A 26,616-nucleotide genomic window follows, 5' to 3' on the forward strand; every position below is an offset into this window, starting at 1 on the left:
CTGTCTGTTGCTCCTCCTGGCCACTTAGAGCCTGTAGGCAAAGGTTCTAAACCCTCTGAAAGCATTTCTGGAACTTGCACCCCTGCCCAAAGCTGTTCAGCAAGGAGCTGCCCGCTGTGCCTGGGAGGTGTGGGATGGTCAGGAAAGGGTGAGTCGGTTCAGTGCTCTGAAGCACCCAGGAACTCTGTGCACTCCATTGCAGGTGGACATTATCAGACTGATAGCACTACCCAGACATCAATGTCTAGACACTCCTAGCCCTGCTCTCCCCGGGTGAGTGTGGGTTTCTGCTGTGTCTCTTCATCAGGGACTGCTTCTCCCAGGGATCAGCTGAAGGGCAGCACCACCCTGTTCTCTCTGCTCCCTGTAAGAGAACCTTTGATGAACGCGCAGTGTGATGAATCTACTTTATTATCTCTGCATTGCCAAAGAAAACTTTTCTGCTTTCCTCTTCTTCCCTCCCAAACCTATAAAACTGGACTCCACGAAGACCCAGAAAAACACCATTCCTTCAGCTGCAGATTCATAGCTACCTAATTGCTTTCCCAGCGAAAAACGCCACGACTGGATAGGTTTGCTGCCGAGTGAGGATAGATTTCATCACACCGGTGAGCTGGGCAGCTGCGAGAGCTCGGAGCGAGGCAGCACAGCTTTATCCCTGCCCTCTGTGGTCGGGTTGCAGTTGCTTTTCTCCCCTTTGCCCCCCCTTCCCTTCCCCCCTCTCCCGGCGTTGCGCAGTACCGGTCAGGTAATCACGAGCTTGCTTGTTTGTCTGTGTGCAACCTCAGGAAGCAGCTCCAGCAAAATCCCCTCAGTCATCAGAACGCACTAAAACCACTGTGTCAAAACAATACAGCTCCATCCCCACCTCCAGCAAAGCCTTTATCGGTAGTTATCACCTATTTATCCCAGAGCTGGAATTACGGCAGGCCCAAGCAGACCGTCGGGCAGCACCACCCAGCCCCACCATGCTTCCCCCCCCCCCTCCTCCCGGCCCTGGGAGGGACACAGTGTTCCCTCATTGAGACCGGAACCGTCAATACCCAAACGTTCATGCAGGAGAAAGGGAAACTATAGTCAATAGACAAATACACGCTTGAGAAAGAAGGCACTCCTTCCTGGTCTGTAATCCACTTGCTCAATAAACCTTTTAAAATCACTGCGCTCACTGAAGCGTTCAGAAAGGTACATTTCTCATTTAACAAAGAGGTACAGCGCACGGTCCTTCTTGAAACGGTGGAATCGAAACTTTGGTTGAGCATCCCGGCAGCATTTGAAAGCTCTTTAAAACCAGAAAGAAAATAATAGTTTCTATTGCTTCTCTACTGTTTTTTCCCACAGCCGTGTGCCCGGTGGGAGATGCCCTGTGCCCTCGCCCCGCAGCGGTGGTGCTGGGGGAGCTTGGGGAAGATGTTTCACATGAGTGCAAGCATTGAAACCCCCCACAAATCCCACCCGATGGGCACAGGCGGAGCACCCCCAGAGGTGCGAAGTATCACCCACCGGGTGGGAGCAGCGGAGAAACCCCCGCTGGGCGGGGCGGTGGGGGGGGGGGAGGTGCGGCCGCTAGGAGGCGCACTTTGAGCGGCTTTAAAAGTTACGCGCAGCGCTGCGCAGGTGCCAGTGCGCTGTACGGTGCTGGTTGCATTTGCGCGTTTTTCATCGTAGCCAACCTCCGCAGGTGCGGAGCAGCCCCGCGCAGCCATGGCCAGCGGTGGCTTGCAGCTCCTGGGTTTCGTACTGGCCTTCCTTGGCTGGATGGGCATCATCATCAGCACCGCTATGCCCCAGTGGAAGATGGCATCGTACGCGGGGGACAACATCGTGACGGCCCAGGCACTCTACGAGGGGCTGTGGATGTCGTGCGCCATGCAGAGCACGGGGCAGATCCAGTGCAAGGTGTACGACTCGCTGCTCAAGCTGGAGAGTAAGTCGGGGTGGTTCTGGGGGGCGGCGGGGGGGGGGGAGCATATGGGAGCTGAGGGTGCCTGTCCCATCGAGTCTTTCCCACTGTATGCTGGTCGGTTTTGTTGGAGCTCAGAAGAAGGGCTGGGAGCGGGTGTGCCGCTGTCGTCGGGCGCTCTCTGCATCGCTGATGGGGTGTCGACGATGTAATGAGTTGGGGCTGCTGCCCTATGGATTGTTAGGGTTCAATCTTGCTGAAGTTTTCCGCCTTACTACTGGTCCTTTACGAGGTTACGGTGTAGGGCTCAGGGTGACCCGTCCTGCTGGGTCCCCTTTGCTTCGTTGTTCGTCCCGTCGGGGCTTAGGTGCGTGTCCTCAGCGCGGCAGGAGCCGGCAGGGGGTAGGGACCCGCAGCCCTTCGCCTGTCCCTATAGCAGCACTCGGGGACCGAATATCGGGGTCCCTCTCGTGCGTCCGGAGACGCGCCACGACTACGAGAGAACTGGAAGTGGTTGGAATGGGCAGGGACTGCTTTTGTTGGGCTATGCCTCAGCGGCAAAGTTGTGGAAAACACTGCAGAATTTGGCTTTTCAGGCACTGATACTTTTGTGTTTGACTGTTCTGTTCTTCTTGTTGCACTTCGACGGGATAACTTTGTTCTCTGGGAAATGTTACCTAGGAAAATCACCGCTCCTCCTGCGGGGGTTTTAGGCGGAGAGCTGGCAGGTGAGCTGGCTCCCAGCCCAGGCAGCGCTACTTGAGGCTTCTAGGCAAAGTAGTCCGCTCAGGTAACGCCAGATCCTTTGTCCCATCCTGAGCTGGCTGCGCAGGAACACAGCGCACCCCTTTCGATGGTGGTTGTTACGTTGAGCTGTCCCTGTCTCGGCTGTTTCTGGAGGACTGAGTATTGAGGCAGTTGGTTGGACCTGACTTTACGCTAATATCTAAGGGGGCTTTAAAAAATACTCCTTTTCTTCTAACTCTTCCCCTCACCCCATAGCCGGGACCAGTGAGATCGATTTGTCCTTGGAACATCTTCATCCTTCTCCCTCCCTAATTAATGAAACACTTAACTACCACCTTGGTCGCCTTCTCTTTCCCAAAGAAACAAACACGTCGTTTCATGTAACATCACAGAAAGTCCATTCGGAGTGACCCTGAGTTCGCGTACTGCCTCCCCCATGCCATGCTGTAGTGCTGCCCACCCCGGGCCCCACCTTCACTGCTACCAAACACCAACAGTTCCCTCGGTTCTGTGGGCCCCACAAGTGCAAATTACGCCCTTCGGGAACGCGGTGGATCTGTTCAGCCCCATTGAGGTGCAGGTTAATCAGGGCTGGGTGGGCTAAGCAGGCGATGCAGACTGGGTGCAGTGATAACTCAGATGTAAGTTCAGCTTGAAGCCTTTTATCTCACTTCTCGGGGCGGGGGGGCGGAGATGCCGGTGGGGCTGAACAGTCTCCGGCTGCCCCCTGAATCGGTTGCAAAAGGTAAAACTTGCCTGGGGGGCTTTGGCTGCAGCCCATTTTGCTGTAAATGAGGCTGCCTGCAGAATCAGCCCCGAGCCCTGCCTGCCTCCTGCAAACCTGCCCTGTTAAGCGCTGAGCGCTCAATAGCGGCTGCTCCCTTCACCTTTGTTCTGCGGACAATAGAGGCTCTTCCGAGGCTTCGGGGGAGAGTGAGGTGCCAGAGGCTGAGCCTGAGTAGTTAAGAGTCCTTTATCCCCTTACTGAGCTCCTGGCTCTACAGGGACCTGAAGATTCCCAGAAGGATAAGAAATATGGGAATACCGGGGCATGCGCTCTTGCTTGGCGAGATCAACATAGGCTTTAAATGTCCTTTGCTTTTGGCACCCCAGCTTTCTCAGGTTGTGCCCCTCTCACTTGAAAAGGACATTGTGCCTTTTTCTGCTTTCCTGTCTGTTCTCCCGTCGAGGTCTTTGGGCAGTGACTTGTGCTGTTTTGGCTGGAGATGTGATTGCCAGCTCTTACCCGATTTGGCGACTTCACCCTGGGACAGGTGCAGCTGTGCAGCAGGGCTCTTTTCCCGTGTTCATTTATGTTGTGATACAGCAATGTGGGCTGCAGAATTTCTCCTGGCTCTTGTTTTCCTGCCAGGGCATCGTGCATGTGCCCTGAACCAGGTGTCTCAGCCTCGTGCGCTGATGGGAGAGGCTCTGATCCTGCAATTACTTTGCCCACATAGAAAGGATTGACTCTCATCACCTGCCATAATTCATTCTTGTGGGAGTGGTGAGAAGTTTTGTTAGCAAGTTTGTGGCTACTTGGGAGCTCTTCCCGTTTCTCTACGTATACCTATGGTTGCTTGGGTTGGGTGTCATATGGGGTTGGCAGAACCTTGCCAGGTTCTGTTAGCCAACTGAGGGGCCTTCAGCTTCCCATGTGGTTATGCTGCTGAAGTGCACCATGCTGGCACTCCTCCCACACTGCATTCAGCTGAGGGCTTATGTCAGGCTGGGACATGCTCCCATTCAGGCAATAGAGAAAGGCTGTGTTTTGCTGGCTGAGGTGAAAAGCGTGGCCACATGCAGACATAGAGGCAGAAAAAGCCACCCTTGCAACCAGGCTTTGTTGCACATTGTTCTTGTAGCCCTCCAGCATCGTCCATAGAGCTAGCTCAGCTTTGGGCTCCTCCAGGTCTCAGGGGAATGGGAGCAGGCAGGAGGCTGAGGGATGCCTGGGCTTTGGCTCTGGAACCTGTCAGACCAACAAACTGATCTTGTATTCACAGCAGAGGTCGTTCTGGGTTGTGCTTAGGTTGTTCCAGCTGGAGATACACCATCAACCAAATGATGAGTTGCTTGGAGATGTTCTGTGCTTGAGACAAGCTGAGACTCATCCACAACTTCATCACCAAACCTAGTACATCTGCAATGAGCCTTTGTGCTGTAGCCTGGAAAATAAACAAGGGTTTGGATGCCCTCTGGGTCAAACAGCACGATGGCAACGTGAAATCTTCCCTCCCACATTACCACCCTGGCTGAGTATGTTCCAGGGGCTGGGGAAGGGGAAAATGATGGTGGGGGGAGGAGAAAGGTTCGTCCCCAGGTTTCTGCAGCTCTTGTTAGTGGGGAAGGGAGCTGGCAGACTGGTCTACCAGTTAGCAGGAGGGACAAGGATGTCCTAATCCTTTGTCACCTCTTCATCTGGAGTAAGCAGGTAGAACCTGCAAGTGTGTGCTTTCATGTGGGTTAAGGGTTAATTTGCTCCCGTGTTTCTCAATCCATGTTCCTGCCTCATGAAAAATCGTGATGGAGCGATAAAGTAGCCTCATTTGTGCTGTGCTTTGACAAGGTAGAAGGTTACTTGGAATGCCACCGAGGCTGTTCTTGTTCGGTGCTGTGTTGTGTCTGTAGAGGGGATGGGAGTCTGTTGCAACACAGTGGCTTTATTGCTCCACAAGCAGCTTCTGCTAAGCAGCTTTAGTAGTTAGTGTTAGTCTGCTACTAAATCTGCGGGTATGGGAATTTCCAGGTTTATGGGAAAACAGGCTGCCTGGGTCTCCTGATCAAGGATCGGGAAATGGTGGGACTGGGGTGCTTTGAGTCAGCTTTCCCCTGCTGTTTGAGTGACAGTATGAGAACGTTGAACCTTATTTGCTTTGGGGTAGGCAGAGTACAAGGCCACCGTTGCTTGTTCTTTCCCAGTATTCCCATTCAGCAGGAAGCCTGGCTCTGTTTGAGTCTGCATCCTGCCTGGGTTCCTCTGTGTGGTCTTTCAGACTTGTGAGATCAGATGGGGGAACATCTCATGGCAACGATGAGCATGCTGAGTTTTCAGTGGATTTGAAAGCCTTCAAGCCATCAGCACACTTCTTGGGTCCACCAGCATGGCTACAGCCTAACAGGTCTTTGCTGGCTGCCTCTGAAGCTCTCACTGCTTGCTCAGATCTTCACCCTGCTGCCTGCCTTTGGGGACTGGTGTCTTTATGGGGGTGAGGCAGCTGCAGGACTTCAACCCATCTCCTTTGGTGAGGTGCGTTCTGCTTCAATGAAACCCCAGTAGAAAGGCTCTGAATGCTGCTGGCTTGTTTTTGAGGTGGATGGTATAACACGCTGCTTGCAGTACAGGGCTGTGTGCAAGTCTTCAGGAACTTCTCTTGCAGAGATTAGAAGAGCTGCACAGCATTGCTTCACCTGTTCTGCCGTCACTTTAAACGGATAACATTGGGAAGTGAAGAAGTCCATACAAAGTATGCAAACGGGGCACTCAATGAGCATCCTGTCAGAAAGCAATTTGCACACAGAGCCATAGCAGCAGTTTTGCATTACAAAAAAAAAAATAATCAGATGCCTCTTTCCCAATAGCTTTGTAGTACAGATGATATAAACAGAATAAAGAAGTGTGATGATTGGAAAATAACCCCGATTCAATCTGTTGAAGTTCTCTTTTGTAACCAGGAGATTAGCAGCAATTATTTGTGATAGTAGCAAGAAGGGGAAAATATGAGTTAGGCATCAGGTAAAACTGTATCAAGTAGTTTGTCCAAATGCTACTGTAAGTCAAATCTGTTGGACAGCACATAAATAACGTTGGTTTCAGTGTGTGGGTGGAACAAGTAAGAGCTGTATGGTATCTTAGCATGGCCTGTGGGATTTGTATTGAACATTTCTCAGTAGCTTTAAGACTCTTGACAGTACTTAATGCTTTCTTGCCATGGGCATTTTCAGGCCAGGTCTCAGTTGCTAACCAGCAATAAAAAGGCTTCGCTCTTGAGTTAACAGTAGTTCATACTGATGAAACATGGCCATCTTACAGGTGTTGGTAGTTTCCTGCCAGCCTGGACTGGGGCTGCTCTGTCTCAAGGGCTCCTGGTCTGTGGTGTGGGAGTGCTGGGTGCTGCAGCACTCTGAGGCATCTCGATCACAGGGAAAATCCAGCTTCTCTCCACTATAATACAGCTGGAGTTAAGTTGCTGTAGAGTGCTGCTGTTAACCTGTCCTGTTCAGCAGCTTAAGATAATGCTGCTTAATTATCATTTTTAAAGCACCTGGAAAGGCTCATGCAAACAGCAGAGCTAATACTAAACTAGTGCTCTCATCCGCTGGATGTGCAGCTTTCATTAACTCAGTTGCAAGTGAGTACATAATAACTAATTGCTTGCTTTATCATTAACCACAGTGATGTACTGCACACGCTGCAGAAGTGGTGGGAAGGTAAAAGTGCTGCAAGTGCCAGCCTAGAATCACTCTGTTTTGTTCTTTGATTCCCCAAGTTTCCTAAATGCATTCGCTTCCTGGGTGGATAAAGCCAGGGGTGTGTGTGCTGGGGGTGAGGAGCACCTGGACTGCTGCTGAAAGCAGGCAGCCCCCAGAAGAACTCTTGCAGTCTGTTCCCTTACCTTGAGGAACATGTGGATTTCTTGTGTTCAGCTACTTTCTCAAAGCTGGCATGGCATGCACCCAGGTAACATTCCATAGGGTTTTTTTTAGCTTCACAAAAACTGTACAAGTTTGAAAGAGTTGGATTTGGGGTTGATTTTTCTTTTTGTCTCAGTAAGACCTAAGTCCAGCTTACTGCAAACCTGTGGGAATGATTTAATGTTGCTGTGGAAGTGTCCTTTCCCATGGTCAAGTATGAATGAATGTCTCCATCCAGCTTCTCAACTGAGCCGCAGCTGTTGTGTAATGTTTTGCCCTAAACGTATGGCAGCTGAATTGGTTTTCCACTTGGTAACCTATAAACAGAAAGCTTTATAGTGGCATCGTAGTAAGCAAGAAGCTACTTTTAAATGTACATTGGATTGGAGATTGGATTCTTCAAGAATGTTTTTAGATACCGTTGTTGTGATTTTTATGCTGAAGTGATAAATGGTTTGCAAATTGGCTTCTGCAATCAAAGCAGCAGATGGGTTTTGCCTCGTGCCTGGGCGGTGCAGAGGTGTATCACCTCCCCCTTTGGAGGAGGTGAGATGTCACTTTGCCAAGCTGATGGTGGGATGTTTCCTAAGAAAGCTGTTTCTTAGGAAAGTGTGTCACTTCCTATTGCTCTGTGTATTACCTCACTGTATTGTTTTTAACAGGTTTTATAATCTACTCTGAGAACAGTAAGGTTGCATCGTGTGTGTGGAGGCTGGTCAGCATTTGTTTTAAACTAGAACTAGAGGTCAGCTGCTTATTGGTGTGGGTCAAAAGAATTCTCTTGCAAAGCACAGTGAATAAAGCAGCACCGGGGATTAAGTGTGTGGTTCTGCAGCCCTCTTGGACTGCACTCCTAGCTGCGCAAACTACTTCAGGTTGAACTCAGAGACCTTTGTTGTGTACCAGCTGTGATGGATGCATGGTAGTGGTGCTGTAGGTTTGTGCTGTGCTGACTGATGGATTTTCAGGTGCTCTGTTGTACCACGTAGGCTTAAATCATGCCCTGCAAGTGCTCACAGACCTACAGAATGCATTGGTGTGGGCTGCACACCCGGGGAATTGGTTATAGTGCTAAAAGAGTACATGTCACATATTGCTGCTAAGTAACCTATGTCAGGGACAGCTCTGCCTTAGTCACAGCGTGCTCCTGGGAGCTTGCTCCTGTGATTACCCAGCCCTGTTTGCTCCCAGGTTTGTATATGAAATGGCATGCTGTTCAAACAAGCCCAGTTTGCCAGGCAGTAAAGGCTCTGGCTAATTTTACTGTTGCTTGCTCTTCATTGTTCAGTCACCTCAAAGTCATTAGCAATGACTTAGTTTCTAAAATTGGTTTTATTTCGTTATTTGTAAAATCAGAGTTCTGTAGCAAATACATACATGATTACTGTGCCATCAGATGAGTTAATATGAAGCCAAATCCTAGGTAAGGAAATAAATCTGTCTGCTGAGAGCCCAGGCCAGGATGATCTTTGCCAGTGGGAGGCATCACCCTCTGCTCCAACTCCTCAAAACCAAAAGGGGTTCCTAAAACCTTCTGTATTGAGTCTTAAATAGTTAAGGCCAAAAAGTTGTTCACTTTTCCGGGGAAAATCCTCTTTCTGTGGCAGTAGTGATTTTATTTTAATCTTCTGGGACTCTCTTCCATTTAGAGTCTAAATCAGCATGGAGGTATTTGTACAAAAGACAGGTTTTGAAGGTGTTGAGCAATAAAGGGCCCCCTGCAGCCTGTTGTGGCACTATTTATATGTATGGTACTATTCATATTAAAACACGGCTAAATGCTTTGTCAAGGGAAGGCCCAAATCTGAATACTTCTTTTGATAAACAGATATGTCCTTCCCATTGAGATTCAAATGTTCAGGGAACAAAAGATGTCTGAGGGTAATTCCCAGGTCATTTCCTGCATACCCTGTTAACCCGTGCATGTTAGAGGAGACTGAGAGAGTCCTTTGACTTTCATGCATAACAGTCCTAGAGCTTAAAACTAGAATCTCTCTTCTTTGTTGTGTCCCGGTATACCACAACAAAGTGAATTATAGAATCAGTAGGCTTGGAGAAGACCACTAAGATTATCAGTTCATCTCCCCCATGTCACCATACTACTAAATCATGGCACTCATGACTACCTCTACCCTTTTCTTGAAAACCGCTAGGGATGATGACTCTACCAGCTCCACGATGATTACTGAACCCTAGGAATCTGAGTTTCTGTACTCTTGCTTTGTATCTTGAGTTGTCTTTGTGGTAACAGAAACCCTGATGTCTTGCAGGCAGTCTGCAGGCCACACGAGCCTTGATGGTGGCCTCCATACTCCTGGGCCTGGTTGGTATTTTTGTTGCTGTGATTGGCATGAAATGCATGAAATGCATGGAGGATGACCCAACGAGGAAGATGAGGATGGCGGTCTTTGGTGGGGTGATCTTCATCATTGCAGGTCAGTAACATTACAGTTATTAAATAACAGATTGTTGTTACTCCAAGTGCTAATTCTGCTGCATACTTCTATTGTGACTTTTTTGTTGACTGTTTTGTTCTTAATAGTAAACATGGCATTTTGTTCCTTCCGTGTGCAGGTCTGGCAGCACTGGTGGCCACGTCATGGTATGGCAACAGAGTGGCTCGGGCCTTCTATGACCCTTTCACTCCTGTTAACACCAGGTACTAACCCATTTGATATCACATTATAATGCAGCTTCGCAAATGTTCATTGGGTATAGTTTTGGGTGGTGGCACAGAACACAGAAGGGATTAACAGCTCTTGCTCTTCCTTGTTTCTCCCCAGATTTGAATTTGGATCAGCCCTCTTCATTGGCTGGGCAGCTGCTTCTCTGGCTTTGCTTGGGGGGATCTTCCTCTGCTGCTCCTGCCCACCGAGTGAAACCTCCTACCCACCCAGCCGAGGTTACCCCAAAAATTCCCCCTCCACAGGGAAGGATTACGTATAATGAAATGACGAAGAGGAGCCACCAGCAGTGGTAGTAAAAGCATTTGAAGAGGACACTACAATGCCGCTGTCCTGAGCTGAGTTCAGACTCTTAGGTTTTGCCTTCCTCTTCTCCCAGAAATGTGTATATTTTTATAATCCTCTTTGCTACTGGACGTAACTTCTCCTTTCTCTCCCAGCCCGTGGAGGAAGGCTAGCCTAAGCTTGTAGGTATTGCCACTGGAAAGATTGAAGCCTCCAAGCTTGGGTTAAGTTTAGTATTTGGGAGTTAAAAGGGAAAATGTTTTTAGATGGATGTTGGTGCTTTTTTTTTTTAGTTTTTTTATTAAAAATAGATGGTAACAATTCAGTCCCCATATCCCATTAAGTTAGAGCTCAGCGTGGTGTGTGTAGAAATCAAAGAAACACTATATACAAAAAGAAGACCAATAGCTTAAGGGGAAAACATAATCTGGGGGAAGTGACTTTACAGGTAGGAATGTTTGAAGAGATCTAAACTGTTTTTATACTGTTACTGGTGTCATCTTCAGCACCTTTCTGTGCAAAGGGTCAGATAAAATTAAATTGCTGTGACTTAAACTAAATTCTGTTACTATATGCATGTGCTGTTGGCCAACAGAAGATGTAGTGTAAGACAGCCCAGCTTAACTGTTCCATCTTTTCACAAGATCAGTTAAGATGATTGTGTATTGGCCAAGGGCTGTAACATTACAGCTACAACTGCTAGCAAACTCCCAAGCAACTGCAGGTCTCCCTGGTGCCAGGGAAGAGATAGACAGAAACAATCCCCTGTTCTCACTGTTGTCTCTGGGGCTATTGTGTTGTTCCTTAGATGCTGTTGCTGGTGGTTATTTCTTGATATTCTTAGCCTGACTGAGCTCAAAGCTATATCCCCTTGTCTGTTACAGGTCACCTTTTAACAAGTGTTGCCCTCTTTCCTTGAGTCATTCCAGTTTGGACTTAGTTATAAATTACTGATTTGTTTGCCTTATGTGGCTAAAAAATGTTAAACCAAACAATGCACTGCCACTCCCTGATGTTTCCCCATGGATACCTCTTGTACTGTCATTTGACCCTATCTTTACTCTTGCAAATACTTTCAGTCACGATATGAAGGCAAATTCCAAGGAAACTGACCCAGAGGTTATAGCATTTTCTTTCAATCCAAGCTCACCAAAGAGGGAAGAAACCCAGCATTGTAAAGATAAAGCCATCACTGCATATTAAGTCCTATATGAAAACGCAGCTCATGGGTTTCCCTGAAACCAGTCTGTCACCAGTGTCTGACCAGCACTGGTGAGGCTGGCTGGAGATTAGTCTGGTGTTCCTAAGAGGGTGATACCAGCTTCCCAAGGCACCGCTTTGATTTAACTAAGGATGGAAGTTGGTTGCTTCCAACCAGGCTTTATAATGGTGAATGTGTTCAGAGGCAATCAGGTATCTGGGTTTCTTTTGTAGACAGGGAGAGCTGTGTACAGTCACAGCCTTCGTGCTTTGTATAAGCCTTGTAACTCTGTTTGACCTGACTCTGCAACATAAATCAAAGCTACTAAAGAAACCAACCAAAGCATTTGGCTTCAGGCTTGATCTGATGTTGACCTGTACTTGAGCTGGGTCACATGGCTCTTACTTCTGGATGGGGAGTTGCCCTGTGCACAGTGGGACCTTGCAAGGCCTCGTACCTTGTCTTAAGGGGTGGCAGTTCAGGTCACACTAAAGAGCTGCTGAGGTCTGTGCTTTTATATTTGCATTAACCCTATGCCAGGGAGCAGATGCTTGTATTGGGAACTTGTATAAAGTGTTTAAACAATTTCAATAAATGGATTTTTGTAAGGAACGGCAATCTGCATTGTTTCATTTTTCTTGTATTTTAAACAGTGCTTGGACAGAGTGCTCGGAAGACAGGAGTGGCACTTGTGTTTTTGGGAGCCTGCCTGCAGAGATGGAGCACATAGGTGGGGACAGGTCTTCTGCAATGAGTCAGGCAGTTGTGGCCTCTGGCGCAAACTCACCCAATAATCTGCTACAATTGCAGCCTAGGAACCAGAAGGTCTGCTCCTCGGCAAGGCAGACTGCACCCTGGGTGGAGCAGGAAGGGGCAGGGAGAAGGCAGATAGCTCCCTGTAGGGGAGTGGGAGCTGCAGGAATGGGGAAGGGACAGGGTGTGGAGCCAGTGGTGCTCCCACGAGGGATATTCTGTGTTTCAGCAGTGTGTTTTCTGTGTTTATCTGGGGAAGGAGCTGTGCAGATGTGTCTTCTGTGCAAGATGTTCTTTCCTCCTTGTTTCTGCTTGGTTTGGAAACATTTCCATTTTTCTTGTTGCTCTTGCATTCATCCTTGCCATCATTTCAAGTGCATATGATGAGAGGCAAACTTCATTTAAAGCCTGTTTCTGTACTCGGTCAAGAAGCTGCCTACTGTGTTCCCTCTCCCTCCAGGGGCTATTTGCTTTTGTGATACAAACAAAAGGAATAGAGCTAATTAGGCCTTCTAAAGCTGGCAGAGCAAAACAGACAAGCATGTGGCTGAGTGAGCTTGCAGTGCCTGGAGCAGACTGGTTGCCTGGCATAGTTTGGGATCTATGGTCATTCTTATTCCAACCTGTCAATTAGTCAAGGATTTCCATTGAGATTATTTTTTTCCCATGTTTTTATGCTCTTTTAAGGACTTTACAGGTTCTGTGCTGAGGGTTTCCTTTACAGGAGTAAGGGCCTGGGCAGAACAATTGTGGAAAGCCAGTTATGTCAGCTATGGATGGACAGTGGGATGTCTTGGCTGTTGGCACAGATAGGGCACTGCAGGAGACTCACACCTGTGGAAGATCAGCATAAGATGGTCAGAGGCCAGCTTGTTTGTTAATATACTCAGTTCTATGTGGCTCATGGGTAAACTGTCATTGGGAGGTAGGGTTTGTGGGTGCCATCTAGCAGATTGGAAAGCCAAGGTGAAGTTTGAGGGGAACCATAGCAATGTATGGCTCACAATCCCAGTTGAGGGATGGTGACAAGAGCCATTATCTTTTATCCAAGGATGGAGATGAGCTGAAGGCTGAAGTCCCAAGAGCTGTCCGTGGCCCAAGTGGGATGACACTTGTGTATTTATTGCATATAAGAAGGAGCTTCACACCTTTCTTCCTATGTCATACATTGTGCAGATCTGCTTGGTTGCCTTTCCAGAAGTCTTTCAGTCATGTACATTATTCACAGGGAGCGATGTGTTGGGAGAATTTCCCATTGGGTCTCAGTCTTTGCATGTGGTTCTGACATCCTGCTGCTACAGCCATCTTGTACTGAAACGATGGTGTTTGTAGAGACAATGGGAACTTTACAGAGTGGAAGATACCAAACAACACTTGTTACTCAAACAGTGCTGTAGCTGTGTGTACTGTTCTGGGAGGAGCTGCTGTCAGTGGGGATTATGTGCTCATTTCTACTGATAGAGTATTTCAAAGAACTGCTCAGGAAGTTTTTGGAATAGCATCAGCCTCTTGGTTTTCTTGGCTTCTGCAACTCAACCATTTTAAGAAACCATCTGTCCTAATGGCTTTATCAGGTTCAGCTTCCCAGGTGCCATACTACCATATTCAAGTAGACTTCCTTTCCTCAGCCACTCTGCTAATGGCTGGTGCCAGGGGAATACAACTGCCCTTCACAGAGCTGGGCCAGGGCTGCTCATTTTTCCGTGGACTGTGGTTAAGTGCTCACAACAGCCATGTATCCAATTGGGTGACTGACCTGGATTTTTTTTTAAACTCCCCTTTGACTGCAATGCCAACAGTTTTGCAAGGATTTCCTCATTCTTATTACCTCCTGGGCTGCTCAGCTTACCTGGTTGCTATTTCCTTGCTTACAGTAACCCAGCCTGAGATTGAGAGCTGCAGCACATTGCTTTCCGCCCTGCCTGCAATCCCCACAGAAGCCTTGCACACTTGGCATCAGCATCGCTGAACAGAAAGTGGAAAACACTCCTTTGTTAAGCCTCATGTGCTTGATTGGAATACATCCCAACTCCTACAGCTTTTTCAGAAAAGCCCTGCCTGGATTCCTAGCATGCTGCATCAGGGACTTGGTGTGTTTAGGGCTGATGGTTCCTAAAGAGACTTGCTGGGGATAGCAGGAGCCCCTGGCCATGGGAACCTGTAGGTACTTCTGTGGGGCTGGGTACCAGGCAGCCTGTTGGCTTTGTTTTGAGTAGAACTGCCCTCTGCTCCTGCCTGGTTCATCAGTTAGGCCCAGTTTTGTGTCAGGGACTGGAATTTTGATGTAGCTTCCCGTATAAAGGCTTTTTAAATTTTTTTTTTTTAATTTTTTTTTTTTTCCAGTTTAATTTTGCTTTGCTCCAAACCAGAATCATTCCATTAAAAAAGAATGATTTTCTCTCTCTTTTACTTTTTCATCTGACTAAAAAATTGGGCTCTGTCCTTCAGCCCCTCCATAGCTGTCCATATACCCCTCCCTGGGGAAGGACTATTCCAAAGCCCTCACAACTGATTACAGCTCCTGCCCAGAGCTGCCAGACTGGGCTGTGTCAACTGTGGCATGTTGTGGGGCATTGCACAAGTCATGTTCTTACCCTGATATTTCTGCGCTAACGCCTCAACTATGGGAGGTGCATCATGGGCTTTTGTCCAGGAATCACAGAATTGTTTGAGTTGGAAAGGATCTTTAAAGGCCATCTGTTCTAACTTCCCACAATGAACAGGGACACCTGCAGCTCTATCAGGTGCCCAAAGCCATACTCCCCTGACCTTGGGTGTCTGCAGGATGGGACACCCACCACCCCTGGGCATCATGTTTTAGGAAGTTGGAGGATGTCTCTGCTCTGACAAAGGAGAGCACCTTCACATCAGGCTGAGAGCAAACAGTCTCTTCGCAACTTAGGACCTGCACTAGCAGTCCTAGTAGGGTCTCTCAGGACTGCAGGGCACTTTGGTGCCAGCCTTTGTGTCCTACAGTTTACAGGCAACTTTCCATGGCAAAAGTGCTGAGACCACAGTGCAGGAGGCAGAGAGAGGAGTACAGCTTTTGCTAAGCTTTCTGACTTCCTTGCCTCCTAGGAGAGAAAAGCTGCTGTTATTTTTAATTTGTAAGTGGCACAGAAGGTCCAGCAGGTGGGAGGGTGGGATGCTGCACTCCCAGCCCTGCACTCCTGCCTGCCCTGTATCAGTTCCCCAGCAGCACAGCAGCAGGGAGGCCGTGAAAACAACTTCAGCCAAGAGGAAAAAAAAGCAAGAAATAGCATTCTTATTACAAGGTAAACAGTATTAAGTTAGTCTTGGGGGATTAAAAACAGCACAGCCCTGATAGGTTTCTCTGCCCACAGCCCTAGACAGTCGTTGGAACGTGCTCCACCCTCTGCTTGTGTAACGCTTCCTATGCCATAGCTGTAAATAATCATTTACCTGTGTGTGCTGCTTTCTGGGGGACTTTTCTTAACTTTGGTTGCACAGAGCTGTGTGTGCAGGACTGTGCCTTGGGGCAGTGTGGGAGCCTATGGGTGCGGGTTGTTCCTGTGAGCACACTGCCAGCAAGGGGGATGGGAGAGCGTGGGCTGCTTGGGTTGTTTTTTCCAGAGAAAAGCGCTCAACGGTTCGTTTTAATTATTCTTTTGTTTTTGTTCTTTCCTCCTCCCCTCCATACCTGTGATTGTGTTTCTTCACACTTCAGAGTTCTGTGGAAAAGGCCTAGTAAAATCACATCCACCAAAACAAGTCTGCCAGGCTGCCTGCTTGCTTGTTTACCTGCTTTGGGACTTTCAGCAGGTGCTGTGGGGAATTGTCTGATTGCTTCCTCATTTCATGCTCTCAAAAACTGGGGGATGGTGTGTGGGGATACACATCCTTCACGCATTTAGTTGTGGGCACAAACTAATATGACAAAGGGCAGCTTTCAATGTATGCATGGGATGGAGGAGTTGTCTTCCCCACAGAAACACACCTGTGCTCAAATATTTCCCTACACAAATGCCTGGAGATACACATCCTGTGCCCTGCAGAGCTCCCTGGGTGCTCTCAACACACTGTGATGGGACCAGGACTATGCCTGAGCACATGGCCCCATGCAAGGAGCAGAGGAGCTGCCTTTCTTTAGGGAGGGATGTGCTCCTGGTCTGGCAAGAAGAGCCTGCACAAGAGGGAGTCTAATTTACAGTGCCCTGTAATTTGCTGATGCCATAATATGTTTAGCTTGGGGAAAAGGCTCTGTTGATACTAAACGTGTTTGCTCACATCGGAGCTGCGGTATGTTCTATCAGCATGAAAAACAACAACAGGCTGGGCTGGGTTGGGTCAGACTTGCAAAAATAACGGGGCAGGAGCTGGGCTGGGAGTGAGCCTACCAGGGCTGCCTTAAAGGGGAACACCCTCTGAGCCCCCTAGCTGGGCGCTGTGTGCCTCCCTGGCATCTGCTGCAGGAACACTGGCTCTTCTGTGAGAGCTATTGGCCAGACAGACAGACAGCAAATAGTTACTGTGTTGCAAGTTGGTCCTGTTTTGGGATACAGTATTGTCCTCTCCATTTGCCTACCAGGTTAATAAATCAATTATTACATACACCTATGCTGCACTTGAGCTCACGGGACTGCAGCTCTTGCTGTCTGCTTCTCTTGTCAGGGTAAGCCTGCAGGATTGAGCCCTACAGACTGAGAAAATGCCAACTCTGGAGTAAGTTTACCAAATCATAGCATGGCTTGGGTTGGAAGAGACTTTAAATACCACCCAGCCCAACCCCCTGCCAGGGGCTGACTGCCCCACCAGCTCAGGATGCCCAGGGCCCACCCAACCTGGCCTTGAGCACCTCCAGGGCTGGAGCACCCACAGCTCTCTAGACAGCAGCACCAGGGGCCTCGCTGCACTCTGAGTAAATAATTTCTGCCTAACATGTAACCTGAATTTCCCTTTTAGTTTAAACGTCACCTGTGCTGGTGCTCTAACCTTCAGCTCAGAGGCATAGGAGAAAAATGCTTGTGACGGGTGAGCAGTGCAGGTCAGTGAAAATTCCATGTTTTCTGCTGAATTTCTCATAATCTGGAACAAAACAATAACTGGTGTTTTAGGGGAGAGAAGGGCCAAGGCTGCAGAGAAATGACAAGCCTTTCCTTGTACACACCTAATTCTGCTGAAGGCATGAATTATTCCTGACACAGAGCAGCTCTTATCACCACGCCACCATGCTTTAATAGGAATTTCCTTACAATCTTTCCCAAGAACTAGTTCTGAAATGTGATGACATCATGACCCAAGTTGGGAGCAGACAAAAATTGCTGCGATAGAATCACATTTTGTGTGAACCCTTCCCAAAGAAGATAGGCAAGGTGTATCAGATCAAGTAAAAAACATTAATTACAGCAATAACAGCAATTCACAATGTGGCAGGCCTCTCAGGACTTGTTGGTTACCATAGATCACAGTGTCAATATTGCAAAAGTGTCTTTTGTTTCCATCATAATCAAGCTGTCTAGCACTGAATAATGGACTAGTGGAGGCTGCCTCTTTTTATCTTGGCATGCAGAAAGCTTAGCAGTGTGTGTCAACACAGAGAACACTTGAAAGATTGCATTGCTTTGTCTGCCTGGGCCCAAAAACACAAGGTTTGGAGGGGATTCAAGCTGATTCCTAAAGTACCTGGTCCAAGCCAGCTCACCCCCTCCCAACACTGGCAAGCTTGCTTATCTGTGTTCTGGCTTCCAGAGGTTAGCCCTCCCTTTCCTCCTATTATCCACCTGGATAATGAAATCTGTGCCATGTGAACTGGAAGCGCTTTCCATCAGTGTCCTGCTTACCCTGATTCCTCCAGTACCATACGAACAGCAGTATTGCCCAACCCATTGATCTGTTGCTTTAGTTTAGCTTTTTCAGGAGCTGTGTAAACAACTCAGAGCTGGAAAAATAAGTAATGTATCAAGGGTGGGACAAACCAAATGTCTGCTCTTCAATTAGTTTTCTCATGCATGACTGGAAGCCAGTAACAGCGCTGGTGATGTTTAGTAACCCTGATCACACACCATGAACCTGGACTCCCCTTCAGGAGGCAACTTGGCTGTTCCTACTGATGATAAAGAAATGGTATCTATAGGGATATGAGAGCAAATAAAGCGCAGAGGGGTGAATGGGGTGAGAAGGTGCCTGTGTGCCAGGTATTCAATAATGTCTCAGATGCAAGAAGTTTACTGGTGAAAAGGTAAACGGGCAGAATGGAAGATCAGACCTTTGAGGTTTACTGAAAACACAGTTCAGAGCAGGCTTGGGCAGCGTGGGGGCTGGGGGGTGTCATTTCTCTGGCCATGGTGTGGTCACTCCTGAAGCCCAGCCGGGGGCTATATGACCCCCGATCCCTATCTGCAAACCTTTTGTGGCTCCCAGGAATGTGTCCTGACCGCAGCCCATCCCCAGTTCAGTCGGTGCAGCATTCCTTACAAAATAGCTGCTGATCCCACACGAAGAGCAGGGCATGCACTGATCCCTTCCTGCTAGGGGGGAGATATACAAACAGAGCAGTACTAGTGGTTCCATGAAGACAGTTACAGAAAGGCCTCTACGTTTCTTTCTCCCCTTTGAATGGGCAGTTTTGATTCAAATCTGGACAAATAGGAGCTGGAAGTGGTGATTACAGCATCGATGCCTTCCCATGGGAGATTATTCCAGAACTTCTCACTTTCCACTGTTTTTCAGAAGAAATGCAGATGAAAGCAAAACAATCACTCTTCCTCCCCCCTTGGAATTCATCTGCAAAACAACTTAACAATGCAGCAAACCGAAACCAGAAAGTCTCCTCTTGGGGCAGTGCCTTTTCTACTTGAGAACAGTTGAGGTGAGCCTTCCTATGAAAGGCTGTTTCTTCTCTGCAACTCTGATATGATTTCCTTCTCAGAATGACTGACCGCACACATCTGTAGATGCATCTGCTGATGGATGTGCTTAAGGTGCAGTGGGGAAACTGGGAACAGCATCCCCCTTGGCTCTTCTCCCAGTGTTCCCATCCTTCCCATATCCTTTGGTGCTATGGTCTCCTCAGTATCAGTCATTTATTTTTTCCTGGTGGATGCTTACAGGTGAATTTAGTTCTGGCCAAAAGCAGTGAGCTTGGTGCTGCAGTGGCTGCCACATGCACACTGACCAAAGAATGGGGTGGGGGTAATGCCAGCTGCCCACGCACTTGCTGACCAAGGCAGGTGGAAAGGGAGGCTCTGAGCTCCATCCAGCCACAAACCTGTGAGGTGGTGAAGGGTGGTTACTACAATGACGGTATCTCTTCCAGAGAAGACAGGAAGAATGTGGTAGGTGCAATCTGGGACATGTTCCCACACCCATCTGCGTATACTTGCACTCATTCAGCTCGAAAGTACAACGAAGCTTGATGGTAGCAATTAAAAACAGCACCAGTATCTGCTCTTACTCATCTGTGAAAACCAGTTATTCTGTTACAATCAGTAAAACTTTAAGCTAGACTTTCAGGACAACTCTCTTTTGGAAGAGTGGTGTCTGTGTGTACGGGCAGCCTTCCAGCAGGGTGAGGTGGAGCAATTTGCAGTGGGGAACAGGTTCCTGTTCCAAGCGGGACCTGCAGGGCTACAAATGTATTGGTGCCAGCATGCACATATATGGGGACATAACGCTGGGCTCACTGTGCAAGAGCGGATGCCAGAAGGTTGGAGAGAGTCAGAGCATCTGCCCCAAAAGGGCTTCTAAAAGCACCATAAGGGTATGGAAACTTGGGAGTGCTGCCATTTGTGGGGTGATTTCTGTTATTGTTATGTGGTGTTCTCACTGGGGAAAAGACTAAATCCACTTGTTTGTTATAACAGCACAGGAAGGGAAGAGGCTTTCCTTTTATCCTGCTATTACAGCTACCTTTGTCATCGTATCCCTTTCCTCAACTGCTTGAGGTTTGTATTCAGACAAGCAGTCCTTGTCCGTAGTTACCATCCAGTAAACAGTTATAGGCTACAGCTGCGTTTATCTAGATTGAATTAAGCAAAGCAGCAGATCAAAAACATAGCACATTTACCTTTCCCACATCAGTACAGGAAGGGGTGCATTGGTCCCTCTCAGAAAAGAGTCCCTTTCTTGGTTCTGGCCATAGAACTGGACCAAATGTAGCTGAGGAGCTTCTGGCAGTATTTGTGGTGAGCCCCTGCTCTGTTTGGTGCTCTCATCAGTCCACATCCAGAAAAGATACCGATCTTTCCTGACTGTTACTGTTGGAAACTGCCATCATATTTCCAGATCTGAAGGTGCCCCAGGGCAGTCCATGACTACAGACTCTCACCATCCACCAAAACTTTCAAGTGAGCCCTATCTCTGCTGGATAACCAAGACACCTGATCTCCATCGTGCGTAGCAGTCACTCCCGAAAATGAAAGCAAGCTCATTTACTGATGTCAGCTGCCCATTTCTCAATGCACTCTTTGGAACTGTTGAATCATCCAGGACGGCGCTCCTGTTTTCTGTTAAGGTCAGGATCAGTTTCAGTGGGAGCAGGCAAGGTGCCCATCTGAGCTGGCACAGGGGCTGGAGGAAAGCTGCCCACATCCTCCTCAGCCATATCCCCTCTGCAGTGCTCACACTGGTTATGAGCTCAGTTACATGGCAGCAAGGCAGGGACAACTCCCCTGAACAGCTAAAGGAGCTCAGGTGAACCAGGTGAGCAGCATCTGCCTGAACCTTCTTTTTAACGATGTCTTTCTGATGCAAATAACTCATTTTGGTAAAGGTAGGTGCTGCCCCAGGACTTGTTCTAATTTGGGTCACAAATAAGGGATGGCTGCAAGGCTGGGAGCTTCACCTAACTTTAGAAACAGTTTCATATCTCTCTTCCAGCTAAAACAATGAGGACTTTTCTTTGTGCTCCTGTTCTCAGACAAACTCCCTTTGTTCTGGTGCAGTTTCTCCTCCTCTGGAATTTGCTGTCCCAAGTGCCTCGCTGGGTCATGCTTAGGCTTGCTGCAATGCCAGCATCTCAGAAATCTGATGAAACCTCCACGAGCCCCCACTCCCCTTGTGTGTTTGTACCTAAATAGAAAGTTAGGGAGCCAATTTTGTGCAGTAGAAGTATCAGTTCATGAGCACAGGGCAAGGAGCTGGGAGTGGCGATGGAGAAATCCCACCTGCTGGAGCCAAGCCAGGTGGAGCAGAATGGGGGTGACGTGGTCCAGGTGATGAAGGGGTTTTATACAAACAGGCACACCTGGAGCAGGGGACTCACAGAACTGCCACCAGCCCAAGGTGAGGGCACTCCCTCAGGAACCCATCTGCAGCTTCTGAGCCAGCTGGAGGAGGAACACAGATCTTCCACCTCTCACGTGGACACCAGCCCCTGCACGTGCTCCTCTGTTCAACCCGGTCCTATTTTTGGCTTCAGGCACACCTGTGGGAGAGGCTGGGATTGAGTCTCTGAGACCCTGGGCTGTGCCATAGCTCAATGTGGTGACAGCTCAGGGTACTGCTGGGTGCAGGGACACCCGTACCCACCCACTGCAACCAGTCCTGATGGCTGACTCAGCTCCACTCTGCCATTCACCTGCACCAAGAAGCTCCTTGTACATCATAGTGCTGCTTTCAACCCAGCTGAATCAGTGGATGGAGGCATCACTCTAGGATTTATAGATTTGGGTGCAAGAGTCATGCTGCCCTGTCTGGGGACACTGAAGGGCAATACTCACTGCAGCGTGTAGGGCCAGAAAGAACTGCCCCAGGCTGCCCAGAGAGGTAGTGGGTGTCCTGGAGATGCTCAGGGTCAAGGGGCTGGGCTCTGAGCACCTGATGGAACTGTATGTGTCCTTGTCTCTGCAGGTGGTTGGACTGGGTGGCCTTTAAAGGTCCTTTCCAACTCAAACAGTTCTATGATTCTCTGTTTACTGCAAGAACCCTCTTCAGTGTCATTGTCACATATGGAGACATACAGAATCAGGGCACCTGAAAGGGCACCATTATTGGATGGAATAAAGCTTCACTGCAAGAGGCTGCTTCTATCTATACCTGGAGGCAGAAGGGGGTAGGTAGGTTCAGGGATCCTGCCTTGAACCCACTCTTTTGCTCTTGTCTGGTCTGCCCTCGCTCTCAGGCTTTGTGGGAGCAGAACCGAAGTTTCAGGAAGCATCTCATTAAATTTTCCGTGTTTTGTAACAGCGTGACTCACCCTCACAGCCACTGCTTGCCATCACTGTGTGCCAAATGGAGCACACATCCCTGCTGGCCCCAGAGTCCCAGAGTAGGGGGCAGCACCAAACCCTCAACAACTTCCTCCCTGCCCCCACCCCAAAAATGTCCCTTTGCAGCTTTTGGGCACAAACATGAATGCACATGAAAGGGCAGTGGGTGGATGTGCAGAATAATAAGCAGGTCTGGTAGCAGCGGCCAAACGAGTCGGGCAGGTCTGGGGAGGCAATAGGAGGCGAGCAAGCCAAAACACTCAGTAAGGTGAGATGTAATTACAATCTCTCTGCACTGGGACACTCGGCAGCACCGCAGCAGTGTCACACGATGAGTTAGGCCCCAAGAGTCAACATGTTTACAGCCCTACATCTGTGCTCGATGAGCCAGGAGATGGGCAAGAGGGACATGCGGAGAAGTTTCCTTTCTTTTGTCCAAATCTAAACGTATTTTGGATTTTCCTCATTTTCTATTGTGCATCAGGTGCATCTGTGCTAAAGCAACTGTGAAGCAAAGGTGAAATGAAGGTCCTGAGCACAAGAAAAGCTCTTCTGGCCAGCTGTTGGAGAGCAAAGATGCCAAAGCATCCCTTGGTTTTCACCATTCAATAGCCTTTGGAAGCACCCTGATCACTGACTCAGCCCTTGCTCATTTTCTTTCTTTAGCTCTATGAGGTTTGCAATCTTGGCTGCACGGCCACACAACAGCAAAAGAGATGGATGGAGGGATGGCCATCATGCACTCAGGCAAAGCTAGAAGGAAACCCTATGTTGTCAGAGATGTAGCTTAACCTAACTAGGCATTGCCCCTGGAGTCGAAGAGCAAAAGCAGTTTCATATTGCTTAGCTTCTGCAGGTGAAAATGAAATCAAAGGGAAAAAACAACCAGGGAAATGCTGAAAGCTTGTAGGCTTTGTACATTCATCACAAGCAGATAAAGGAGGGGCACATCTGCCCTTTTATACGCTCTGTTTAAGAGCTGGATCCTTCTTCTTTCTAAGCCAAGGAAAGTTTTGCTTTTGCTTTTAAAAAAAGAAAAAAACGAAACAAAAACCAAACATGATCAGAGCCATGATTTTTAAAAAGCTGAAATCCCAGGCTTGTTTTAGAAACAGATCAAAAAGCATGTGCTTGCTGCAATTATCTACACCGGCACTGTTTTGGGACATGTGGACTTCGGGAAAACAATAGCAAGCCCTGTTATCAGCACAAAGGAGGATCAGTTTGGAATTACCATACCTGTAATGTGGGCAGCTCCGAGGGCTCCCATTTGCTCTGTTATTCAGCCCTGAATTTACTTACAACATTCCTGGGGGAGAAAAAAAAAGGGGGGTGGGAGGTGGGGGGTAGGTGCATTCCAGACTGAAGCGTGAGCAGCTAAACAGTAATCTTAACGCTGCTTTTGCCTCAAACCCAGTGACTGTTCTGCCAGAGGAAATTGATGGCTTCAAAAGTAGGAAAAAACAACAGATGGTGAGGGGTATCTGAGCTCCGGGAACAGTAAAGGGAGCTGCAGCTTGAATGCAAATACTGCATAAGGTGGAGAGATGGTGGATGTGGCCCCGGTGTGATGTTTCCCTGGAAAGGAGCTGAGGCCTCTTCAGAGAATCACAGAATGGTCTGAGTTGGAAGGGACCCTTAAATGCCATCTGGTCTGACTCCCTGCGATCAACAGGGTCACCTACAGCTCCATCAGCTGCTCAGAGCCCCATCCAGCCTGACCGTGGATGTCTCCAGTGATGGGGCATCCGCCATCTCTCTGGGCAACCTGTGCCAGTGTTTCCTTGTCCTTCTTGTAAAAAACTTATTTATATCCACATTTAAAGCATAGGAACACCTCTCTATATGACAAGCTGTGCCAGGCACGTAGCAACATTGCTCAACCAAATTGCCAAAAGTCTTTGAAAACAGTCTCAGGGCCCTTGGGTCCTTAAACCAAGGGCTGTGAACTCATGGTGGCCTGAGCCTGTGTGGTGTGTAACCACAGGGTGACAGGCAAACTGGTGATCCTGTGGCAGATCAGAGCCCGCCACAAATAGCTGAGAGCTCAGCTGCCAGCACAGTAGCACAGGTGTAGGTATCTGTAGCAGCCATCGAGGCTCCTGTCATTATCAATGGGAAGAAATCAGCAGCAAGGTGTGATTCACCCAACCCATCCGATATAGCATCTCCTATTCTGTCCCCTCAACAAACCTTGTCACCTGCATGGGTGATCCCTTGGCATCACTTGGAAGCATCAATGAGCTTGTGTCATCTTATCTGCACTATCTCAGCTGTGCCTGTCCTTTCTCCATCTGGCAGAGGAGGAGCTGGGAGCTGCAGCAGGTGTGGTACATGGGCTCTGCAGCTTGTTGTTCCATTACAGTGGGTAAGCCCCGTGGTGGCTATTAGCAATCACTTATATAAAACACCAGGTCTAAAGGATGTTTAGCAGCTAAGGCAGTTTGTGAGGAGGGTGTTTGTGTGTTCCTCAGTCCTTGGGGATTGCTAGGTTCACCCACTGGGATCTTCCTGTTCAGAGCTTTACTTAAGATGGATGACAGCAAGCTAAGGTAATGTGCCTTGCTGAAGGGCTTTCTCCTTTGTGGGGTGTAGGTTCCTGTGCCTCCTTGGCAGCCTTATCTTGAGAGATTACCAAGATAGCAAGAAAGGAATTGTGATAGAGATAGGGTGTGGGGAGGAGGGTAATCTGGGAAGGGAGATGATGGGCTTTGCTGAAGGTGGAGGGGCAGAGTCTGGTGGTTTGGCTGAAGGGGGTGAGGATGATGAAGGTGTAAGGTGAGAAGGTTAAAGCAGAGTGTGGGGCTGTTGCAGGAACCACCTCTGATGTATTTCCTTCTGTGGTTGGTGGAAGCAAGCTTTTGCATGTGTAGAAGAAAGGGTGCATTCTAGTTAATAGAAACTAGGTAAGGAATAATCCAGTAGGGTCCATGCTGAACTTGGTGAGGTTTGAGAGTGGGACATAGGTGTGCTGCTCCTGTGGGGCTGGACAAAGCCAGGCAGTCAGCTTGTGCCCCAGTCTGTGTTGCTTAAAGTCATCTGTGTTCCTAGCCAAACGAACCCAACTGATAAAATACAGACAGCTGTGTATTTACCTTCCAACCTTGGCCAGTGCAGACATGCTTTACACAGCCAGATCCTGCTCCAGCAAGAGGGGGAGTGCCTGAGAATGCCGTGGTGAGGGCATGGGAGGATTTATAAGTGTTTGTGATAGTGGCTGCCTGGTCATCTGAACTCAAGAGATCTCCCAGGTCCTTTTTCTACCTTGTGAGCGTGGGATGCTGCAGAACAGCCGAGCCCCTGGAGTTAACTGCTGGAGATGCATGAGCCCGCTGTTCCCAGCTGCTGCCGCGATGCTGGGCTCCCGCTGCTCCCAAAGCAGAGCGGACACTGCAGCCATCCGGGCGGCCGCGGAACTGCGTCCAGCGGGAGAGGAGCGGCTGCACCGAGCGGGGCCGGGCTGAATGCTCCGTGCTGCCTGCAGAGGAGCTTGGGAGTTCGTAGGGCTTTTTCTTGTATTTCTTCGCAAAACGTAGTGATTGTTTTTTGTTTCCTCTCACCCTCCCTTTCCTCAAAGCTCACAGAGATTCGTGACAGCAGAAGGGAGTTTTTTTTCTCTCCTTTAAGGGGAAAAAAAATAAGGTTCAGGAAGGGAAGGTTTTCCTGGAAGAGATGGAAATCTGAGGAGAGGGTCTCACCTAGCAGTATCTGTGGTCAGGGTCAGCCTCTCTGGGTTAGTGGGACTGAATATTTAAGCTGGTTGCAAAGCCTGGTGAGGAGAAGCTGCCTCTACAGCTCCGTGCCGTGGCAGCATTGCTCTCTGCTTTAAACTGTGCAGAATGTGTTTTTCCTGAGGTAGTGTGCTAACACGTTTTGTAGCTGTTGTGCTTTTAGCAGGTCACTTTTCCAACTATTTATTGGGCTTTCTTTTCCACATCATTTATAAGATCAGCTACAAAGCATCATCTTAGTTCTCCAAAGGAAACAGTCTCTGCACAGCTGAGCCAAAAGATGTTGGCCAAAATCTGTGGCCAAGGATCACCTCTCCTGCGCCCTGGTGATCCCTAACCCAGTTCCCCCTCCAGGCCTGTGGGTATTGTGGGTGCTCTCTGCATCCGCTGCTCTGCTCATGTAGCTCCATCTGCTGGTGCTGAGCCTGCACAGAGGCAGCACTGGCTCCCCAGTGCGTGGGTTTCTAGCTGGGCTGTTACTCAGCTCAGGGCTTGCACACTCTGTCTG

The 26,616-nt window shown here is 48.7% G+C and overlaps 1 protein-coding gene across 1 annotated transcript; it reads left to right on the forward strand.

Moving 5' to 3' along the window:
- Positions 1–1,619: 1,619 nt before the first annotated feature.
- CLDN1 (claudin 1) lies at positions 1,620–12,067 on the forward strand. Its single transcript, XM_015871889.3, has 4 exons — positions 1,620–1,927; positions 9,556–9,720; positions 9,860–9,944; positions 10,069–12,067. The coding sequence occupies exons 1-4, from the start codon at positions 1,705–1,707 to the stop codon at positions 10,229–10,231; spliced, it is 636 nt and encodes a 211-aa protein (XP_015727375.1). The 5' UTR covers positions 1,620–1,704; the 3' UTR covers positions 10,232–12,067.
- The last annotated feature ends 14,549 nt before the right edge of the window (positions 12,068–26,616 follow it).

The sequence above is a fragment of the Coturnix japonica genome, chromosome 12, assembly GCF_054131305.1.
Source record: "Coturnix japonica strain WE chromosome 12, WE-NBRP24, whole genome shotgun sequence".
Taxonomy (NCBI): Eukaryota; Metazoa; Chordata; class Aves; order Galliformes; family Phasianidae; genus Coturnix; species Coturnix japonica.

Coding starts and splice junctions, on each gene's coding strand:
- CLDN1 (XM_015871889.3), top strand. CDS start 1,705: ATGGCCAGCGGTGGCTTGCAGCTCCTGGGTTTCGTACTGGCCTTCCTT. Junction 9,721..9,859: donor GGTGATCTTCATCATTGCAG/GTCAGTAACATT, acceptor TTCCGTGTGCAG/GTCTGGCAGCACTGGTGGCC. Junction 9,945..10,068: donor TTCACTCCTGTTAACACCAG/GTACTAACCCAT, acceptor GTTTCTCCCCAG/ATTTGAATTTGGATCAGCCC.